The 19,231-nt window shown below is 42.6% G+C and overlaps 1 protein-coding gene across 1 annotated transcript in view; it reads left to right on the top strand.

Annotated features, from left to right (window-relative positions):
* CPS1 (carbamoyl-phosphate synthase 1) overlaps window positions 1-19,231 on the top strand; it is a 100,003-nt gene that overhangs the window by 4,067 nt on the left and 76,705 nt on the right. The window contains exons 2-8 of the mRNA XM_056350543.1: window positions 4,574-4,683; window positions 9,048-9,192; window positions 10,296-10,385; window positions 11,094-11,150; window positions 13,582-13,674; window positions 17,871-17,960; window positions 19,027-19,155. Of these exons, the coding sequence (XP_056206518.1) occupies window positions 4,574-4,683; window positions 9,048-9,192; window positions 10,296-10,385; window positions 11,094-11,150; window positions 13,582-13,674; window positions 17,871-17,960; window positions 19,027-19,155 (714 nt within the window). The remainder of the gene's footprint in view (window positions 1-4,573; window positions 4,684-9,047; window positions 9,193-10,295; window positions 10,386-11,093; window positions 11,151-13,581; window positions 13,675-17,870; window positions 17,961-19,026; window positions 19,156-19,231) is intronic.

Here is a 19,231-nt window from a genome sequence, read left to right as displayed (position 1 = left end):
TGGCTTGTAACAGTATAGCTGGCTCAGTAAGGAGAGGATTGGGAGAGCTACAAAAACCACTAGGAGCAAGCTAAAAATATAGGTAGAAATGAGATGGAGAGAAGGAAAATTTTTGAGCACTGGCTTTAGAAACTATTTCAGATTACTGTTAAAAGGCTTTTCAAATATATTTTGAGGCAGGTGGAAAGTAACTGAGAAAATGACTGCATGAGAAGCAGAGGGATGGGTGCGGTGAAAGATCAGTCACAAGCTACTCCGCTTCTCTCCCTCTGGAGATGAAAGTGAAGGGGAGGTAAAACGGGGCCTGTTCCCTTAGAGACGAGGGGAACTTAATGAGCTTCTGCTGTAGGGGAGAGAAGGGCTGCTCATTTCCTTGGGTGCTCAGTGACTTCTACTAGGTGCCTCACCTGCCTCAGTTCCCCCATCCCCCTTTGATTTTTGTCCCAAACAAATATTTGTGGCATTGTCAACAGCCTTAAGAAGAGTTCAGGTTGTAGGAGCTGTGACTTTTCTACTATGGTACCTGTGTTGCGTTTCTGGCTTTGCTTTGTCTTTGGCTTGGATGGTAAAAGAACTAATCCAAAGCTTCTCCCTAAAGTTAGCCTGAGTGTGAATCTTTGGTGTATCCCAAGACACTGACCTGGCTTCTGATTCATTCATTATTCTTGCCCTATCTTATCTTAATTTTAGCCAGAAGCAAATGTACCAAAATAGAATTATACATATATATATTTTATATATATATATAGGGTTGGCAAAGAAAGTCTTGACTGTTAGCCACGTCCAATAGTTTTCCAGCCTGTGATGGCATAGTACTCACAAGAAGAGACATTTTTCTATCAAAGAGAAAACTCCTCTGTTGTTGCTGGTTATTTGGTCTTGACAGAATGGATGTAGCCCATTCCTTGCACCAGCTTTCTTCTGTAGAAGTCTGGTGGCTTTTGGTTTCTTCTGCACTTCTGGTATGTTGGCTGTTACTTAGCTAGCCAGATTTGTGTGCCAAGAAATGCGGCAGAGGCTGTTGTGCTGTGTGAAATCACGATGTGCCTTAGAAAAGAGATGTTTTATCATCATCTTACTGGACGGAAATGAACTGGTCTGCACTGAAATTAAGTCCCATCCGTGTCTCTGCCATACATCAGTGCCCGTCCTGGCTTCAGTATTTGGCATACTCATAGTCCTCCAGCAGCCCAGTGTTCAGAGTTCAGCTTGGCCTTGCCAAATAAACTGAGGCATTTCTTTGGAGGGAAAAAAATTGACTTCTTTGACTAATTACTCCGTGAAGCAAGTAGAAAAGAGGAAAAATTACCTGTTCACTTGCCAGTACAGGAGTTTATATCAGACCCACTGAAAAAAGCAAATTGTGCTGCAGATCTTTACTACTTTACTACTACTCCTACTACTACTACATCCTGTAGATGGGAAGGGCTGCTAAAGTAGGGAACTAGAGTGGAACTAAATTAATCTCGGTTTTTACCTTTTTTTTTTTTTTTAACTGCTACAATGCTTTGTTTACTTCATGTGTGAAGTGCTTAGTGAAGTGGGACCTAACTAGTTAACTCTTCAAGTTGCTTTGACAAAATGCACAAAATCTAGCAGTACCACAGCAGCAGCATGACTCTTTCTGATAGCTATCTCGGTCCTCAAAGCTCTTCAAGAGCCCTGCAGCCTCTCTGGAACACAAGGAACTCTGCTAAAGGTAAAGCTACTGGCATGTAGGAGGGAGAAATCAGATTGCAAATGATGTGTTTCACATTGGAGGTCTGTTTCTAAGAAGCATTTTAGCTGAGACTACAACAGATGCTTATCCAAGACTACATGGGGATGCTTCTGAGAGGAGTGGAGACAAAAGGAGCTCATGGAAGCTCTGGGGTTTTTGTTTATTTCTTGCTTATTGTTTTTTTTTGAAAGTGAAAATCTCTCCTAACTAATCCCTGATTGAGCCAACTAGCCTTCTCTATAGCCTGTAAATCACTTTTCACATTAAAAGCAAAACTGAAAGACAAGGTAGGCTGGCAGCTTAGGGATATGGCAACACCTCCGCTGGAAATGTAAGCAAGAATAATTGCTTCTAGAATGCTCAATAAACAAACCAACCACTTAATTAAGAATAATAAATCAAGTAGGGGAAGGAAACATTTTTACATCTATGCCTTGGTATAGCTGAACTTGCAGGCAGGTTATGATTGCTCAGGGACATTCTTCTGTGTTACCTGAACACTGTATAGGGGCTCTAATAGTACAACAGGGGCTTCTGTTCAACAGAAATTATTTCTGTGCTGTTCTGGTGTATAGAAGGGCAGGTGATCAGTGGTGGAGGAAGACATGCAGATTCCTGTCAGGTACTATAGTGAGGGTGAGGATCTAAAGGTCACAGTGATTACTCTGGATTTTGGCCCTCAGGAGTCAGATGGATCTTAACTTTTCTGGTCATTCCACTGTTGCGGACTTTGCTTCCTGAAGGTTTCTTCCAGGCTATGTTTGCAGTTGGGGCTGCAATTCAGGTGATTACCCCAACTGGTACCAACCAGTGGTAGGACTGTCTTGAACTGGAGTTGATATTTGGGTGGACTCAAATACATGGCCTGCTGGTGGAAGGGGATCTATCTCTTGAAACCAAAGCTGAGAGAAACCAGTTTTTACAGTCAGTCTCCCATGTCAGCAGTGTGGGCTGGGTTTTCAGCAGGCATCACAAAGGGCAGAGGTCCTGTCCAAGGCCCAGTCTGAGGCACCCAGGCGACCTCTGTGTTTTGTAATGCTTTGACTGTGTGGCAGCTATCTGTAATGAGAGGCTTAGTAAGATTAGGGAGCTGACCAAACTAATTTTTATTTGGGCTAAATTATGGTGTTTAGCCACAAAACCTGTATTTATATCTGGGGAAGGGGGGGGGGGGGGGGGGGCGGGATTTTGGTGTTGCTGACTATCCCACCCAATGGTGTAGGAAGGTTTCAGAAATGATGGCTAAACCTTTTGAGAATGACTGGATGTTTGACATTAATGAGGAAAAAATGCAAAGCTAAAAGCATCTGAGATGCACAGAATTCAATTACTTGGCAGTGCAGTTTGATTTTTAGTGTGTTTTGCAGTACATTAGTAATTGATCTGTGCAGTATTTGTAACTGCAGAGGAGCTCTAGATGAGTGTTTGCCATGATTGTTACAAAATGTTCAATGCTGGGAATAAAATTTCTCCTTGCTGTGATTGTTCATCTGATTTATGGCTAATGGAAAGTAGCTGTCTTGCTCCTTTCTACAGCAAATCGATCTTGATTCTTCTTTGAAAAAATCCCAGTAAGAAGAATTGTTCTGTAAAAAAAAAAACCCAATATGAAGTTAAATCATGGTGAGAGCTGCTGCCTGGTGGACACACTTGGCACACCTCCTGTGGCGCAGACCGTTGGGGTTCTTGCACTGGTTGTCACTCTGACTGCAGCTCTGTGCCCAGGAGGCACTAGTGTTCCAGAAGTGGAGGATTCTCAGGGCCCAAAAGGTTCATTGTTCAAACTCTTTAAAGCCCAGAAATTCATTGGCAAATCTATTTCCAGCTCTACCTACACTGTCTTCCCCTGCGTGACATTAGAGATCCTGCTGTCTAAAGGAATCTCCCAACTCATTCTGTTATTTCTGTTGTGCTTATACTCCTTTTTTTTTGATAGAAGCTGGAGTTCCCAGGTGGTTTCCCATCCAATGCCCAGATAGGCTAAGAAAGGTTTAGTTTCCAAATGAGGCAAAAGAGGGTGGGTTTAGTCTGGTGTGTTCAATAACCCAGGCCACTGAATCTCTTAATGACTTTTGTAAAAGTCACTCTCTGTGTCCCATTTTCCTCAGCTGTAAAATAGTGATGAAGCCTGTAAGGGATCCCACAGTTAGTGTGGGACACAGTTCTGCTAAACACTCTCTGAAAAAGGTGCAGTTTTATGGGAAGTTTTCCTCTAGGCTGCTTATTCCTTATCTACCTCTTCCAGGACAATTTGTGCCTACCCCTGAGGTAACTGAGACTACAAGTGTGTCTGATCCAGAAGTTCCTCTCTTCTTGAGTACTAAAGCACAATGGACTAACATTTTGAATTTTGCTGCCTGACATCAGTCCAGCTAAGCATACATTTATTTTTAGCAGCTTAGCTGTACAGTTGCAACAGAAGTTAAGCACCTATCAAAGGTCATGGCTGGATGAGAGCCAGCATAGTCAGCAGCCAGCCTTGAGCAAACATTGAGGAGAGAGGTGATCCTTTCCCTACAGAGTTATGATATTGGTTAACTGCAAGATATAATGGGTGGAAGAAATGAACCAAGTGATATAGAAGGGTGATCCCACAGTAAGAGCAGCACATGCTCTGCTTGCGGTGGGTTTTGCCAGCTGCCTTGGCCTCATTAGGAGCACAGTGTTTCCTAACTGAAGGAAGAAGAGCATCAGGAGACTAGTAAAAGGGACAGTGTCTTGGCAGCTGGGAATGGGAGAGGAGTAGGAATACTTACGACGTGAGGCATGAAAGGCAGGTGTCCCAAGTGTTACTTGTATAAACATCAAACCTTTTCCTCCTGTGTCTGAGTTTCTTCATGTGCCTTTCTCTAGGCTCAGACAGCGAACTTGGTGCTGGAAGATGGGACGAAGATGAAGGGCTATTCTTTTGGCTATCCATCCTCCACAGCAGGGGAAGTCGTGTTCAACACTGGTCTTTCTGGGTAAGGCAAAAGCAAATGAGATATAAGCACCACAACTTCTATGGGACCCTGTTAAAGTGTGAAAGCTGCTTTTTGCAAGCTTGTAGGGGCCTGATCCAAGCATGCAGTGTTCTGTATAAGAAAACACTGTGGTCCAGGGGTACACAGAGCAAGATAGTTAATGAAGAGACTTCAGGCAGTCCTCTTGTGTCATAGCATTTGTGGTGATGAGCAGCTTTAAAGGCAGATATAAGTAACCACGGTAGTGAGGTATCCATGTAGGGACCTGATCGCTTCCCAGTGAAATGCAGCCACTGCTGAGTCAGAGCAGAGGAGCTGTCTTTGTGCTCCCTTCAGTGCCCTTATAAAATATAGAGGTTTGAAACATCTGCAGCCTTCTAGGTAATGGAACTTGGTTCCAAGTGCAAAATTTTAAAATCCCAAGGTTCACCTATATGACCCATCTCTTATGACATTTGTTGGCTCTTACCACACTTAAGGATTCATTTAAACTCTGTGCCCTTTCCAGCTAAAGGGTAGGATGAGATTTGTGCCTAACCTAGCATGACTTTCTGTCCTCTTGAGTGGTGGAAGCCAGTGGCTGACATAGGATAGCAGCCAAACACTGCTGGTGCTTTTGTTGAACTGCTTGAGCAGAGGAAATCTGCCCAGAAGAATGAGGCTTTTGGTCAGGAGAGTGACGTGCCCCTGGGGAGGTGAGACAGCTCTGAGGTCATTGGTATTTGAGCTTTTCCTGCAGTCATTCATAGCTGTCTTCACCCAGCTGCCTTGAATTCCCCAAATTCTGGTCTCCTTTGGAGAAACCAGTACTCACAGGATGAGTTTTCAAATGAACTCATTGGTGAGAATGTTAAATTGCTGCAGAGGGGAATCTGTTTGCAAAGTTTTGCATTAGGAGGCGATTATTTAAGTATTTTGACAGCACTAATTACTGGCTGTGTTAATATACCTGCCAACAAGCAACTGTTTAATATAGATCAGAATGATGGAGGGCACCAGAGTTCTCTTCTCAGTGATACATTATGGGCAATAAATCTTGTCACATCACAAAAGTCAAGGAGGACCTGATGGATTAATTTTCTCTCCACATGTTACTGTGGCAGCAGAAGCTGTGTTTGCTCATTTTCTAGTGATATGGAGAGAATGCCCCTGAAAGAGATCTCTTCTGTGCTGGGGAGCATATGGGCATGGAGGGAACATTGAAAATGTAAGCTTGTATCTTCAGAGCACTCCCCAGGAACATAACCTTGATTGATTTGGAGAAGAGGAAGTTAAGAGTTTGCAGCATTGTTGCAGATCATAAAAGTGACAGATCTGCTACTAGTCCAGGGATTGTTGTCCAGTGAAAGAAACCCTGTAGCTTTGCCTAGTGCTCCTGATCACAAAGATCAAGACCTTATGTATCCATAGGAACCCAGCTACCTCTTTTGATTGATGCAGTAAGAAGCTAGGTGCCTGCATAAAGGAGGTGCCAAGATTTGGGGTCTTTTACAGACTGTCTGGGCACATGGCAGTTTGTCAGTACAGGGAGCAAGAGGCTAGTTCAGGGGTGATTTTGCTGTGGCCACTGTTAAGCCTCAGACCACTGCTTTATGTAAACTGGGTGTTTCTAGATGGTGAGCGAGGTCAGCATGGGCTCTGTACTGGGACGATTAATATGCCGTTCTGTAGAGGACTGAAGGCAGTGGGCTGATTAGCATTGATAACGTGCAGCTGTGGCCTTGCCTCAGCGGCAGTGGGTTGATTGACATGGACGATGTGCAGCTGTAGCTCGTTCCCACAAAGTGGTTAAATAGCCCTGAGGATGGTGGGAGAGGGGGTTGGATGGAGGAGGAGCAGTGTGGTCTGGCCTCTGGAGGAAGGAGATAGAGCACAGACAGCAGAAGCTGACCAATGGTAAAGCCTTCCTACTGGTTTGTTTGTACTTTGACACTGTTCTGCGCTTCATCTCCTCATCTGGACTCCCACCTGCTGACTCATGTCATAGAACTAGGAGGCAAATCAGTTTATGTGCATACAGCTTTCAGGCTTGAAGTAGCTAAAGCTGGTTGAAGTGTTGTCATATTACCCTGGAATAGAGGGCAGAGAGCACTCTTCTAGGGATGGAATGTTGCCTTTTCATTAGAAAAGCATAAGGATGAACTTTTCAGAAACATTCACTCAAAAAAATAAAAAGAAAAAAACTTGGTGTTGCAGCCATCTGTTTCGTGTAAGAAAAAAAAGGAAGATAGATTTCCAATTAAGAAAGAAGAATTACAACCCATAAAAAGTTCCCAAGTTTGAAACAACTCAGTAAATGCATTTGCCTCTGATAAGTCTGTGTGTGTTTCCCATGATATTCCAGAAAGAGAACTGATTGACAGGAATTTACTGAAATCAGGCAGGTCTTTGGGCAGGCACAGCAAGGATTAGATCTTGCAGCATCTTTGGAACTCATGTTCCCATCTGCTCCTCTGTGCTTCATAAGGCATTGTGCCTGTTTAAAGGGCATTGAGTCTCAGTGCAGAGCTGTGCCTTCATACCCCAGCCAAACCCAATGGCTCTCTGTCCTTGTTTGCTGGTTACAAATAACATGCAAAGGTTAATTACGTTAGCTTTGTCATTAACAAAGAGTCTTTTGGAAGCATAAGTAATTGACTTGGAAGGAGACAGTAACGCCAAATGTGCACGTGCCATGCACTTACTGCAATTCTGTGATCACACTGCACTTTGTGTGGTTGTTTACCTGCAGCAGGAAGGATAGATTTGAACAACAGGGGAGGCTTACCTGAAAATATTTCATGGCCGTTGTTCATTTGACATGTCATTTCTCAGAGCTGGCTGGTGTGCTGCGTTGTCTGTATCTGCTTGCAACCATTCTAGGTCTATTGAAGGATTTCCCAATGCTTGACAATTAATCTTCTGGCAGTAAGTCCAATGTTCCATAAAAATGTCCCTTGTGACTTGCTGATATCTGGTAGATGGCTGGAGTTGCCAATTATGTATTGTTTAAACAATAATGACAATAATAAATTATATTTTTTATAGGGCAGATTCATCCTGAAGTGTCTTTATGCATTTGGCTAAACATTTTTGTGGATAACTTAATCTGTTTGTAAATTACAGCTGCTTTTGGGTTGAAAGACAGCAATTGTTTAATGGATTGCTGGAACAGTATAAGGGAGAAAGTGAATGACTGTGTTAATTTGAAGCTGAAGAATAGGAGCATGGACATGTAGTACAGGTTTACCCTGTCCCCCTCTTCAGGGTTGAAAGTGAGACTGGATCTGCTGGATGCAGAGCTGATACTTTGCAAAATCCTAGGTTTGACCCTCCATTGCAGAAGAATACTCCACCACACTTTTAGATCTGTCCTTGCTGAGAAGGGTATTCAGGCTGGTGCTTGAACAAAATTGCTGTTTCTGGGGCTTCTGCCTTGGGTAAAGATATAAGGACAGGCTTTGGGGACTTGTAGCCAGGGTGGACTGCTGAATCCCAAAACACTACCTTCAACTTGCCTTCATCAGAGGTACACAAGCTAAATTCCAAGAACTTAGGAGTCTTCTCAGGTGAAATGTATGGTGTCCCGTGGGTGGGAACCTGGAGATTGCCTAGAAGAGAGGCCAGGCCTCCGCTGGAAGAAGCTGCAGAAGTGGTACCATGGCAGGGTTTGTTGACAGAGCAAGTATGAGGGAAGAACCTGGCCAGAGTAGTTGTGAGGAATCACAAGGGTGATTCATAGCTGCTTCCCTGATCCCCAGACAAAAAGGTAGGCATAGATTTGTCTACCTGCTCCCCCACAGAAAGAGCAGTTACAGCCTTTAACATCTCAAGACCTGCAAGCTCCAGACTGGGGAAGGGACCAAGTCTGGGCACACAGCTCTGTTGTCTGTTGGCTCTTCAGTTTGAGCTGTTGCCTCTGGTAGGGGCAAGTTCTCACGCTGCATGGAGGGAAGGACACAGTGATGACAAAGTAATGCCTGCATGGTGTGCCCAAAGAATGACCAAGCCCAAGCTGTTATCTGTGGGTCAAGTGATATGCCATGCACTTACTGCAGTTCTGTGGTCACTCTGCGCTTCATGTAGTTGTTTACCTTATGTGAAATCTCAAGGAATATGAGTTTGTTAATAGCTCCTGTGCTTTTCTTAAATGAAACATGAGAAGCCAAAGACTTTCCTTGTTCTCAGTGTCAAATGTTTAATCACAGATGGCAAAGTCAGGGCAGATTCACAGATGTGTTTGCTTTTATACTGAGAATGCTTTCACATGAATACCATTTCTGTCAGTCATATGGGCATTCAGACCTGTCTTGTTTTCACTGGCTGTTTTGTTTCTCTTTCAACTCCAGACTAACATACTTTGCTTCTATTGCTTCATCATCTAGATATCCTGAGGCCTTGACAGATCCCAGCTACAAAGGACAGATTCTTACACTGGCTAACCCCATAGTTGGGAATGGTGGAGTACCTGACACGGCTGCTTTGGACAAAATGGGCCTCAGGAGGTTTCTGGAGTCTGATGGGATCAAGGTAACAGGGTGATGCAGAGCTGATCAAAGGGTAGTGCTAATAGCCTGAGAATGTGTGTCTGTGTGTGTTTGTGTGTGCACAAGAGTTTAATGGTACCCTCATAGAAGTTGGAAGGAATCAATAATACTCAGCCTTTCTTTTTCTTCTGGATATTGTCCTTTGGAGGAATGGTGGCAAAAGATTATCCATCCTGCTTTCTGTACCAGGCCATGTGTTGTCTGAAAGTGGTGTATTTCCCATCAGTGATAGACATGCTGCATTTTTTTGTGAACTGCTGTCCTGGATGACTTTTTTCCCCACATTTCCTTCATTCCTTTCTGCCTCATATGGATCTGTGTTTGCCCAGGACTGGTTGCCACAGAGAGATCAAATGCCAGGAAGAATGAGAAGTTTCTATATGCTGAGACTTTTCTCTATATGCTTGTACTACCGCAAACAGGGAGGTGACAGTTATGTGGAGAGGGCCTTATGTACTAGTGCAGGAACCAGTATTTACACTGTGGTGACAGGGGATATTGGCTAGGAGCAGGGCTGTGTCTATGCAGTGGTGGCAGTACTGAAAAATGAAACAAAACCACATACTTGCAGAACCAGTGAAATATTTATCTGTCCTGAGGTGAAATGTCTTCTTTATAAGCTATCTAACTGCACTGGAAAATGGAGCTGACTTCTGAAATGAAATGTCACTTAAAAGGGAAAAGCTTTCTTAAACAAAAAATGAATCAAGACAAAACATTTTGTCTTGTCTTAAATTTCCATTTTCTTTCTAATGAGAAGTGTTTTTTTCAGTTCAATGCAATTTGCAGCTTTGGTTACCTGGAAGTCACATTATTTTATGAATTTCCTAAATAAAAAGGCCCTGGTACAATCATGACAGTGCATGGAGTCTTTACCCCTTTGCCAAGTACCTGTTTTGTGCACTGCCCCTGTGAAAACTCAGATTTGCTATCTTTTTGTTATGTAAGAGCAGCCATATCATGTCTACCTAGCCTCGTGTCTTGTCCATGCAATGGTTTGCAGCAGATGAATAGTGAAAGCTTGGAAAGTGCAGGGCAAGTACAGAGTGATCTTTCAGTGCAAAATGCCATTTCTTCTCTCTGCAGGTTTCAGGTTTGCTGGTGCTGGATTACAGCAATGAGTACAGTCACCGGCAGGCTGCTAGGAGCCTGGGAGAGTGGTTGCAAGAAGAACAGGTGAGCGATCATTATGAGAACAGACCTGTATGTATGGGACAGGAGAAAGAGCTGGTGGCTTGAGCTGGTAACCACTTTTCTCCTCGGATGTCTTCACCAGTCTGTACTGGGCTCATTCGGTGTTCCATAGTTCTCTGATTCTTTATCCATTTCTCTTTTTCAGGGTGGAATGGTATTTCCAAGATTTCCGAGGTCCAGAAGGAATGTTAATTAAATGGGAATGTTTTGTTCTCCATAGATATGATACAGATTATATTCTATTCCCTCATCAAATGTTTCTCTAGTGCTGCTCCTAGAGGTTGCCATGGTTGTAATCTCAAGAGATGTTAGCTGCCAGAACCCCACTGATTTGAAGCTGTGGGAGTGAAGGATGTGTCAGTAGATTGCCACTGACTTGTGACAGCTGGGAAGATTGGGTGCTCATAAGTAAGGCAAAATGGGGCTCAGAAATGAGACAGATATTTGCCATGTGAGCTTTTTAATTTGTGCTTTTTAGTGCAGAAGCCAGATTTCAAGAACTAAGCTATTTATGAGTACGAATAGGGAGGAGAAGTGAAGAACTAGAAGTGAGGCAACTTTGTAGTAGTGCTGCTAAAAACCAGAGCTCCTTAAAGCAGGACATGTTCTTATCACCAAAGTGATCTGGCTGCTGTCTTCCTCTGTCTGAGCGCTTGTTCTCTAACTTTTCCTTTTCTTGTGTTTTCTTAGGTGCCTGCACTTTATGGGATTGACACTAGAGCGCTGTCCAAATTAATTCGTGACAAGGTATGATCTGCTTCCCTTGATCCAGTTGCATTAATCTTGCTGTTGCTGGGCCCTTTCTCTAACAGTGCAGCAAACTTGGGGTAGCAATGCTACTGCTGGGCTGCCTTTACATCAGATGCTGCTCAGATCCCTGTGCTTTTCCAAAGGCTCTGTGTCTTCTGTACAGCTGAGGCAATGCTCTGATCCAAGGGAGTCCCCTCTCCTTGGCTCTGCTCTGGTTCCTCTTCTACATAATTGAACCAGCACAAGCTGATGTAAATGAAAGGCCTCAGTTAGCTGTGTCAGACACAACAGGTAGTAGTGTCAACTACATGTTGCCTCAGAGAGTAACAGTCAGGCAGAGCAACAACTCTGTCAGATACTGTGGATATTAGTTCACAGGCAGCACCCCCTTTGGTCAGTCGAAGTTGTCCTGCTCCTGAGAGACAAAAGAATGCCTACAATAACCTAAACTGGATTTCTAATTCAGGCTGGTTTTCTTTGGCTGAAGCCTGTTACTATTTTTAGTAGTCATTACTTTGCTCTGCTCTCCAAGAGCTGACAATTGAAGGACATGAGTAGGTTTATTTTACCAAGTGGAGGTTAATGTTAAGGTACACTTCATGCTGGCTAAATATGTGATCAAAGCCAGTCTGAATGTAAACGTGCCTTGGAGGCTATTCCTTTGTAGTGGATTATTTGAAGCTGCTCTTTTCTTTAGGTGATCAATTTGCAGTCTGCAATCCCAGCCCATGCCCCCTTTCATTCCACAGAGCAAAATATGAACGACCCAGCTTGAATAGAAGATATTTGTAGAAATGAATTCTTATGGGAAGATAGGACATTGTCCTGTTCTTATAGATAGCAGATAACTGCAGTTTAATACAGTAGAAAATGGCAAAATGTCTTCTACTTTCTGAGATGTACTGTTTAATGGATCAGCATCCCTCTTATCCAAAGTAAATATACTTTCAATGTTTATCCTGTAACTTATCAGGGTATGGTAGTAATGCCCATTATACTGGGACTCTGAGTGGTATTGGTTTATGGCTTTTAAAATAGTGCATAATGTCACCTTTTCTCCCAGTCCTCTCAGGCTGAAACAAACAGCTTAGTATTTCACTCCATGTCTGTTTATAAATCAGGGGTGAGAACAGGGCTTCACTGTGATGAATGCAGAAATGAGCAGTGACTTGTTGAATTGTACTCAAAAAGTAAATGCAGGGACCGTTTGGCTGAATAGTCTGGGGGCAAGGTAAGACACAGGGTTCCTGTTTGAGAGCGAGGGCTTTAGAGCTTTGTCATCAGCGTTTATGGGACTTACTGCATGGTGGCACTCAGCAGTTTCTGTGGTTCCCAAGAAACTGACTTCTTTAAGATGATGCTGACCTTTCCAGCTCTGCTCCGTGCAAAGCAGCCCAGAGCAGCTTTTGGTGTAAGGTGCTACTCGAGATAGGATGTCAGCCACTGTTAAGAGCAAAATTCTGTCTTTAAAACTTACCCTTAGTAGTATGCATGGCAGTGCAAGATGCTGGCTCTTTCTTACCCCAGGAAAATGGCAAGGATACTTCAGGTATGGACAACCATGGAAGTATCTCATGGAAGCATCACTAAACCCAATGAGCTATTCTGGTGTGCATGCTAGAGTTTAACATGTTTTATTATGAAAGTGTTATGCATTAAAAGTTACAACAAAACATTTTACTTCCTCTGTTTTACGTCTGTCTTTGAAAAGTTCTGTGTTGCACACTCTGTCCCCATGCTGAGAAGAGGTTAACCCTAGCTTAATCCCACTTATTCCAGGAGTGGGCCAAAGCCAAACCAGGGATTTTTTAACCAAAAACTTTAATGAGTAGAAGGTGGAGAAGGATATGCTGCTGGCAGAGCAAGAGTGTCCTAGCTTCTGCAATGTGGTAACAGCAATAAAGAGTAGAGCTTTCTGGAGGTGATTTTTTTTTTTTTTTTTTTTAACAGCTTATTCAGAAAACAGCTGTACTGACCTGCCTCCTACACAGCTTTGCCTTGCACCAGCTCTGCTGCCTTGTGGCTATCCACAGGAGGTGGCTGAAGACCTCACAGTGGGTTTCCAAAACCAAGAAGCTTCCCACTGCTTTGTGGATTACTCCCACATCTATGTAACAGTTATTCTGGGATCTGAATTCTGATCCTCTTGGAAGGCAACCCATTTTACTGTCACTAGACACCTTGCCAAAAAACTGCCTATTGACAAATTTTATTGCTGACAATGCCTCTCCCTTGAATGAAGGATTTTAAACAGATTTTTGATACCAAGGAAAGCTCATAAACTTCTGAAGATGCTAGAAATGGTTATAACTCACCAAGAAACTATCCGTAAACATCTGTTCCAGTTGCTGTGCCTGTCAGCACCTTGTCCCAGTGTTCACAGCTTCTCCTTTGCTCATGGTTTTTGTTTACTGGTGTATTTCCACAGGGCACAGTACTTGGGAAGATTGAATTTGAAGGTCAACCCATGGAGTTTACAGACCCAAATAAGCAAAACTTAATTGCAGAAGTTTCAACAAAGGTGAGAAGTTCTTCTGTAGTCCCAGGGCTGTATACTCCAGGTTGTAACTGCTCCCCGTTTGCTTTGGGGATCATCCAGTCTTTCTAAACAAACAATCTGGGGACTTTTCCATACTTTTGCAGGACTGTCCTCTCAACATCATCCTTGTAGAGTCCCCATGGCTTCTCAGGTGCAGTGCTGAAGATGTAAAATGAGCTGTGTTGAACTGAATGTGGCCTGAACAGTGCTTTGTTCAGAGGATTATGTGTTAAAAGACAGGATTGAGAAGTATTGAGAATACAGTTAGACCTATTATATGGTGGACATTTTCAAACACAAGAAGAATTAATAACAAGAATGGTTGCTTTCCTTGTATAAATTTCAGGAAAGGTCACAATAATATTTGATAATCTGTGTTCAGGCATAATTTTGTTGAGGTGATTCCAGAAGATATTTCTAAAAGAGACCAAGTTAAGAATCCCCTGAATCTAGTATTACTAGTATTAGCTGCTTTGTCTATAGACATGTACAAAACAGCAGTTAATTTTGTACTTTGTTAGCTGGGCATGCAAACTTGCTCAACCACAAGCTGAGAAAAACATTATAAATCATGAGGTTGTAGGAAACCAGACCCATACTAAGAACAGTAACTGTTCTTGTACCAACACAGGGGCTAATGTCTTAAACTGTGGACCCTATGGGGATTTAGTTGTGGGATTAAGAATGCCTTGGGTACTCAATCCCACTGGTTGAAGTGAGAACTGAGAGAATGAGTCCCTTTTACAAATTCCGTGCTTACTGTGGTGTTTGCAGCTCCAAGATCAGTGAGGCTCTGGAATAGTTCTGCAAATAGTTCTACACATAAGCTGGTGTGCTAGTGGTGTGAGTGAGAAGCAGTCCAGAACTAACTGGTCAGTGAACAGCTGGGAATTTGAAGTGCGGTCTCCATCCAGGTGTGGATTTACCTGGGATGCCATTGAAATATATAGGCTGTCTTGCAAATCTCACCTTTGGTGACCTCACCAATTCATGCCAATACCTCCACTGTATTTTGAGTCAGGGCCTTGTTGCTACACAGAAGGATGGCAATTGCTTATTGAGGTTGTGATCTATGATTGCAAGACGCAGGTGGAGCCACTTCGAGCAATAACTCAGAAATAGGTAAGGTTGCTGATGCTAAGCTCTGCAATTACTAAGACAGAATTACTGTAAAGAGGCTGAAAATAGCTTCTAAAAGGGAGATATAATAAGATTAACGGAGCTTTGGTGGTCTCATTATGTTTATAACTTCATTTTATAGGCTTAAAAAGCAACATCGCAAATAAAGCTGAAAATGAAGTAAGCTGTTCAGTGTTGGTAATTGCTGGACATGATAGTCTATCTGTTGCCAAACAGCTATTTTCATGTAAATAGAGATATAGTATGATCCGAAATCTACTTATCAATTGTACATTAGGACTGATTGATTTTTTTATTATTATTATTTTTTACCCCACATCTTTTAGATGCTAGTGGTATAGACTTCATTTGCTAACATTGCCTATACAGGGCAGGGAATATAGAAAAGTGCCAGTATTTTGCAGAAACTTTTGTTGTTTTCTTTTGATGCATGTGATGGTCAGGGTCCCCGAGCAGAGAGGTATTTCACCACTTGAAGCTAAAAGTAATTTCTAGTCGCACATACAGCCCCACGTACTCGTTTTGTTCTCAGCACTATTGCCAGCAGGAGTTTGACTCTTCCTGACTGCTGGCTCACAGCCTTTCCACATCATCCTTTCAGACCGGGACAGTTTCTTATAGGCTGTGCAGTGAACAGATAAGGGAAATCCTCTGACTTTAGAAGCAATATATTTTAACAGTTCCCTGATCCAGTTCCCAGTTTGGTTTCTGTCTAGACATACTTTCGGCCAGATGCAAGGGTCAGTGCTCTGCAGTACAGAGGAACTGGAAGTGTGAGAAGTGGGGGAGAAGGATGTGAAGACAGCAACACCTAAAATTAGTCTCTCTGCTGAAGGACAGGTTGTAACAAATCATAGCCTAATTAACTGGACAGGGAAGAGTTTTGAGAGTGAGGTAATTAAGTTACCTCAGAGCAGTTTTGCCCCACAACTCCCTCTGACCATTAGAACAGCCAAGGAGAAAATTTGAGGGAGATGTTTGCTTCATAATGTTTTACAGCTTTTTAAGGATGGATGTTATCAAAAACTGATGGGTGTCCAAAAACCTTTTTAAAAAGGAGGGTGAATTTTTCTGAAGGGACTCTGGCACATGACACTAAGTTAGCTTCTGTGAGAACTGAACGCCTTGATTTTCTTGAGATTTTTGAAATCCATCTCCCAGAAGCCAGAAGGACAGCCAGTAGAAGACCCATACAATTCCTGTGCAGTAATACAGTTCTACCATGGACTCTGGAAGTAGAATCCACTTGCGTATTGGTGACTGTGAAGATATTGTTGTATTTGATGTCAGGCACAGATTCATATCAGAAACCTTAGGTGATCTAACAAGACCCAGTTTCAATGTGATTTCCGTTCTATTAATTATCAAAAAGGGATTGTGAGGTACTTTGCCATCTGATTATGTAGCTTGAACTACAAAGTACGTTCTGATACAAAAAATCTGCATTATACAGCAGGAGTCGCTACATCAGTGGTGACACTACTGGCTCTGTGTTATGTCCTCAGAGGTGGATTATTGGTGGTTCACATGTTGCAGCTTGAAGCCTTGTAGTGAAGGGAGGTGGCTCCTTGCACCCCATCTCTTCCATCCTTGTGCCTGACATGGCAGTAAGTCACTCCCAGTGATAATCAGAGCTGTCCTCACATAGGAAGTGCTCTTGCATCCCCAAAATCTCTTCATCACAATCTTTGGAAAGATAACATTTCAAACAAGGACAGAGTTAGGCTAACACAGAGGCAGGAGTTGTAATATTCTGCTAATAAACTTAATCTGGAGTTCCCTGTAGAGAGGATATCTTTCCTTCTGGCTGGTCATAATCTGCCTATGAAAAGATTCAGTTTGTCACCCCACACCAGGCATATTGAGCATGGATTTCAGCATATTTTCATAAAGAGGACCAGCTGTGGAATATGAATGCCAGGGAAGCTGATTAAAAGGGAGTTACTTTGTTTAAAAAACAAACAACCCAAACCAAAAAAAAAAGACCTTTTTTTCCCAGTGGTGTGTTGCACAAGAGAAAAGCCACTTTGGGTCAAGTGCACCTATCAGTATCAGCTTTCAGAAGCTGAGCATAAATGAAGGTAGGAATAGTTTGATTTTAGAAGAAAGAAGGCTGCCTTATGCACTTATTGATGAATAACATCCCAGCCTGGTGCTAACTGCGGTCATGTAACAAGCAAAAAACTATCCAGCAAGCTTCAGAAAGAAGCTGTCCACAAACAGCCTTCCATCAGTGCTACAGCTGTCTGTCAGCATGTCTGCATGTTGCAGTGTCAAGGCCCATACAGCTTATGGTGGTTTGACTTTATTCTCTTCCATGCTGGTTGTGGCCAGTGGACAAGTGGGTGCACAAAGCATAATAGTCCAGATTTGGGACTGGTGACAATTTACTTTGTGGGATGGGTGAAGGAACAGCAGCTGGAAAAAAAAAAGTGTTGTCTGATATGTAAAACTGTCAGGTCCACATGAACACAGGTCATGCTCAGTGACATGCTTGGCCTGGTCTATACTGTTGTGATGCATTGGAGGTCACTCATAGGGTATCTCCAGCTGTGCTATGCTTTGGTCTTACTGTGACTGAAGGGTCAGTCATGTTAATGTGATGGATCTGTAGCTGGTGTGAAGTAGCCTTGCACCACTGGCATCAGCAGGATGACTTAACTTCAGCTGAAAATCTCTCACCGTGTATCTCATGTTTCTCTTGGACTCAATAATCTGTGAGAACTGGCTTGCTGCTTCACTGCCAGTGAGGTGAAACACAGGAAGAAAGCTTATTAGCTATGGAAACAAGTGATTTCTTAGGAATTGCTATTACTGCTGTAATCAAAAGTATATAAAAGAGCATTATAACTTCTACTTTCACAGAAAAATGAAGGAAGCGCTAATGTCTGAAGTACTTCTGGAGATTTCCATGTAAACTGATTGTTAAGTACCGGTTGCTACATGTTGGTGAAAAGTTTTTCTGCTACCCATCTTCCCTGTGTTTTGAGGACAGAATAATTTACAAGTAATTTACAGCATGGTCTGCCTTCTTATAGGAAGTCAAGGTTTATGGAAGAGGGAATCCAATTAAAGTTGTAGCTGTTGACTGTGGGTTGAAGCACAACGTTATCCGTCTGCTAGTAAAGGTAGGTCAGTGCTTTATGTCCTTCACCTCTTGTTTTGCTTTGGTAAGAGCCTCGTCTGTACTCACTAGCCTTCCTTCTGCCTGGACACATCCATTCTAGTAGCAGTTGCCCTCCTAAAATGAGGTAGAATTTTTAGGATGATTCTGTATGGATGGGGAGGTGTTTTCTGAACTTGGTACACTGTATTGAGGGGATAAGGAAGACGATCTGTGCAGCAGCAGCCTCTCAGCCATGAGAAGAATTCCTAGAAGGCAAGTTTTAAAAAGCCAAGACACAGCTTCTGTAAAGGACAATGAAGGAAGGTCAACCCAACATTGTAAAAAAAAAATAAATTGGGTGGAAAATTTTGCAGTGAGGATGGTGAATGGATGAAACAGGCCCAAAGAAATTGTGGAATGTCTGCCCTGGAAGATATTAAAAATTCAACTGATCAATGCCTTCAGCAACCTGCCCTAAAGTTGAAATTACCCCTGCTTTGAGCAGGGATTAGACCAGATGACCTCCTGAGTTATTCTTTAACATTATGATTCTGTGAAAAATTTTTCCTGTTGTTAGTGCAGTGATGTAGCAGTCCTCACTTCTTTAGCCATGCAGGAGGAATGAAGGCGGTGTCCTCTCATTCTTTAGATGTACAGGGTTTCCCTGTTTCCCTTTTTTAGTTTATGTGGATGTTTGTGCCATTTTTGATGTGCAGGACTATTTCTGGCATGTTACAGAATGAAACTGTGAAGCTCTAATTTAGCAGTTAGGATGAATGCACCGTGTAAACGTGAACATATTTTACATGTGTGCATACACACTTATTTTACATTCCATTAGTAAGTTTTGATCTCCCTAGCAAATTTCAAACTTGAACAACACTGAGGTGACTCAAAGATACTAACTCTACCAGTTTTGTGAAAATAATCTGGTCAGATAGTGGAAAGAAGCCCCATTATTTTCCTGACAAAGTGATGACTGAAATCCAAACTCAATCTCTGAGACAGAGCATATGTACAGCCTCTTGACACAAATTCATTTGTTCCCCTCCTCCCCTCATTTCTTGTTCCCTTGGTTTTTTTCCTAGCGAGGTGCAGAAGTGCATTTGGTTCCATGGGATCATGATTTCACCAGCATGGAGTATGATGGTCTCATAATTTCTGGAGGTCCAGGGGATCCTATGAAGGCCCAGGAGGTGATTCAGAATGTCAAAAAGGTACAGTGTAATAGCCGTAGGCCGATTTATTTTTGTTTATTTGCCTTTTTTTTTTTTTTTTTTTAAAGTGCTTGGA

Source organism: Falco biarmicus, chromosome 8, assembly GCF_023638135.1.
Source record: "Falco biarmicus isolate bFalBia1 chromosome 8, bFalBia1.pri, whole genome shotgun sequence".
Classification (NCBI taxonomy): domain Eukaryota; kingdom Metazoa; phylum Chordata; class Aves; order Falconiformes; family Falconidae; genus Falco; species Falco biarmicus.
The sequence above is the reverse complement of the archived record's forward strand: the minus strand, read 5'-3'. Positions and strand labels throughout refer to the sequence as shown.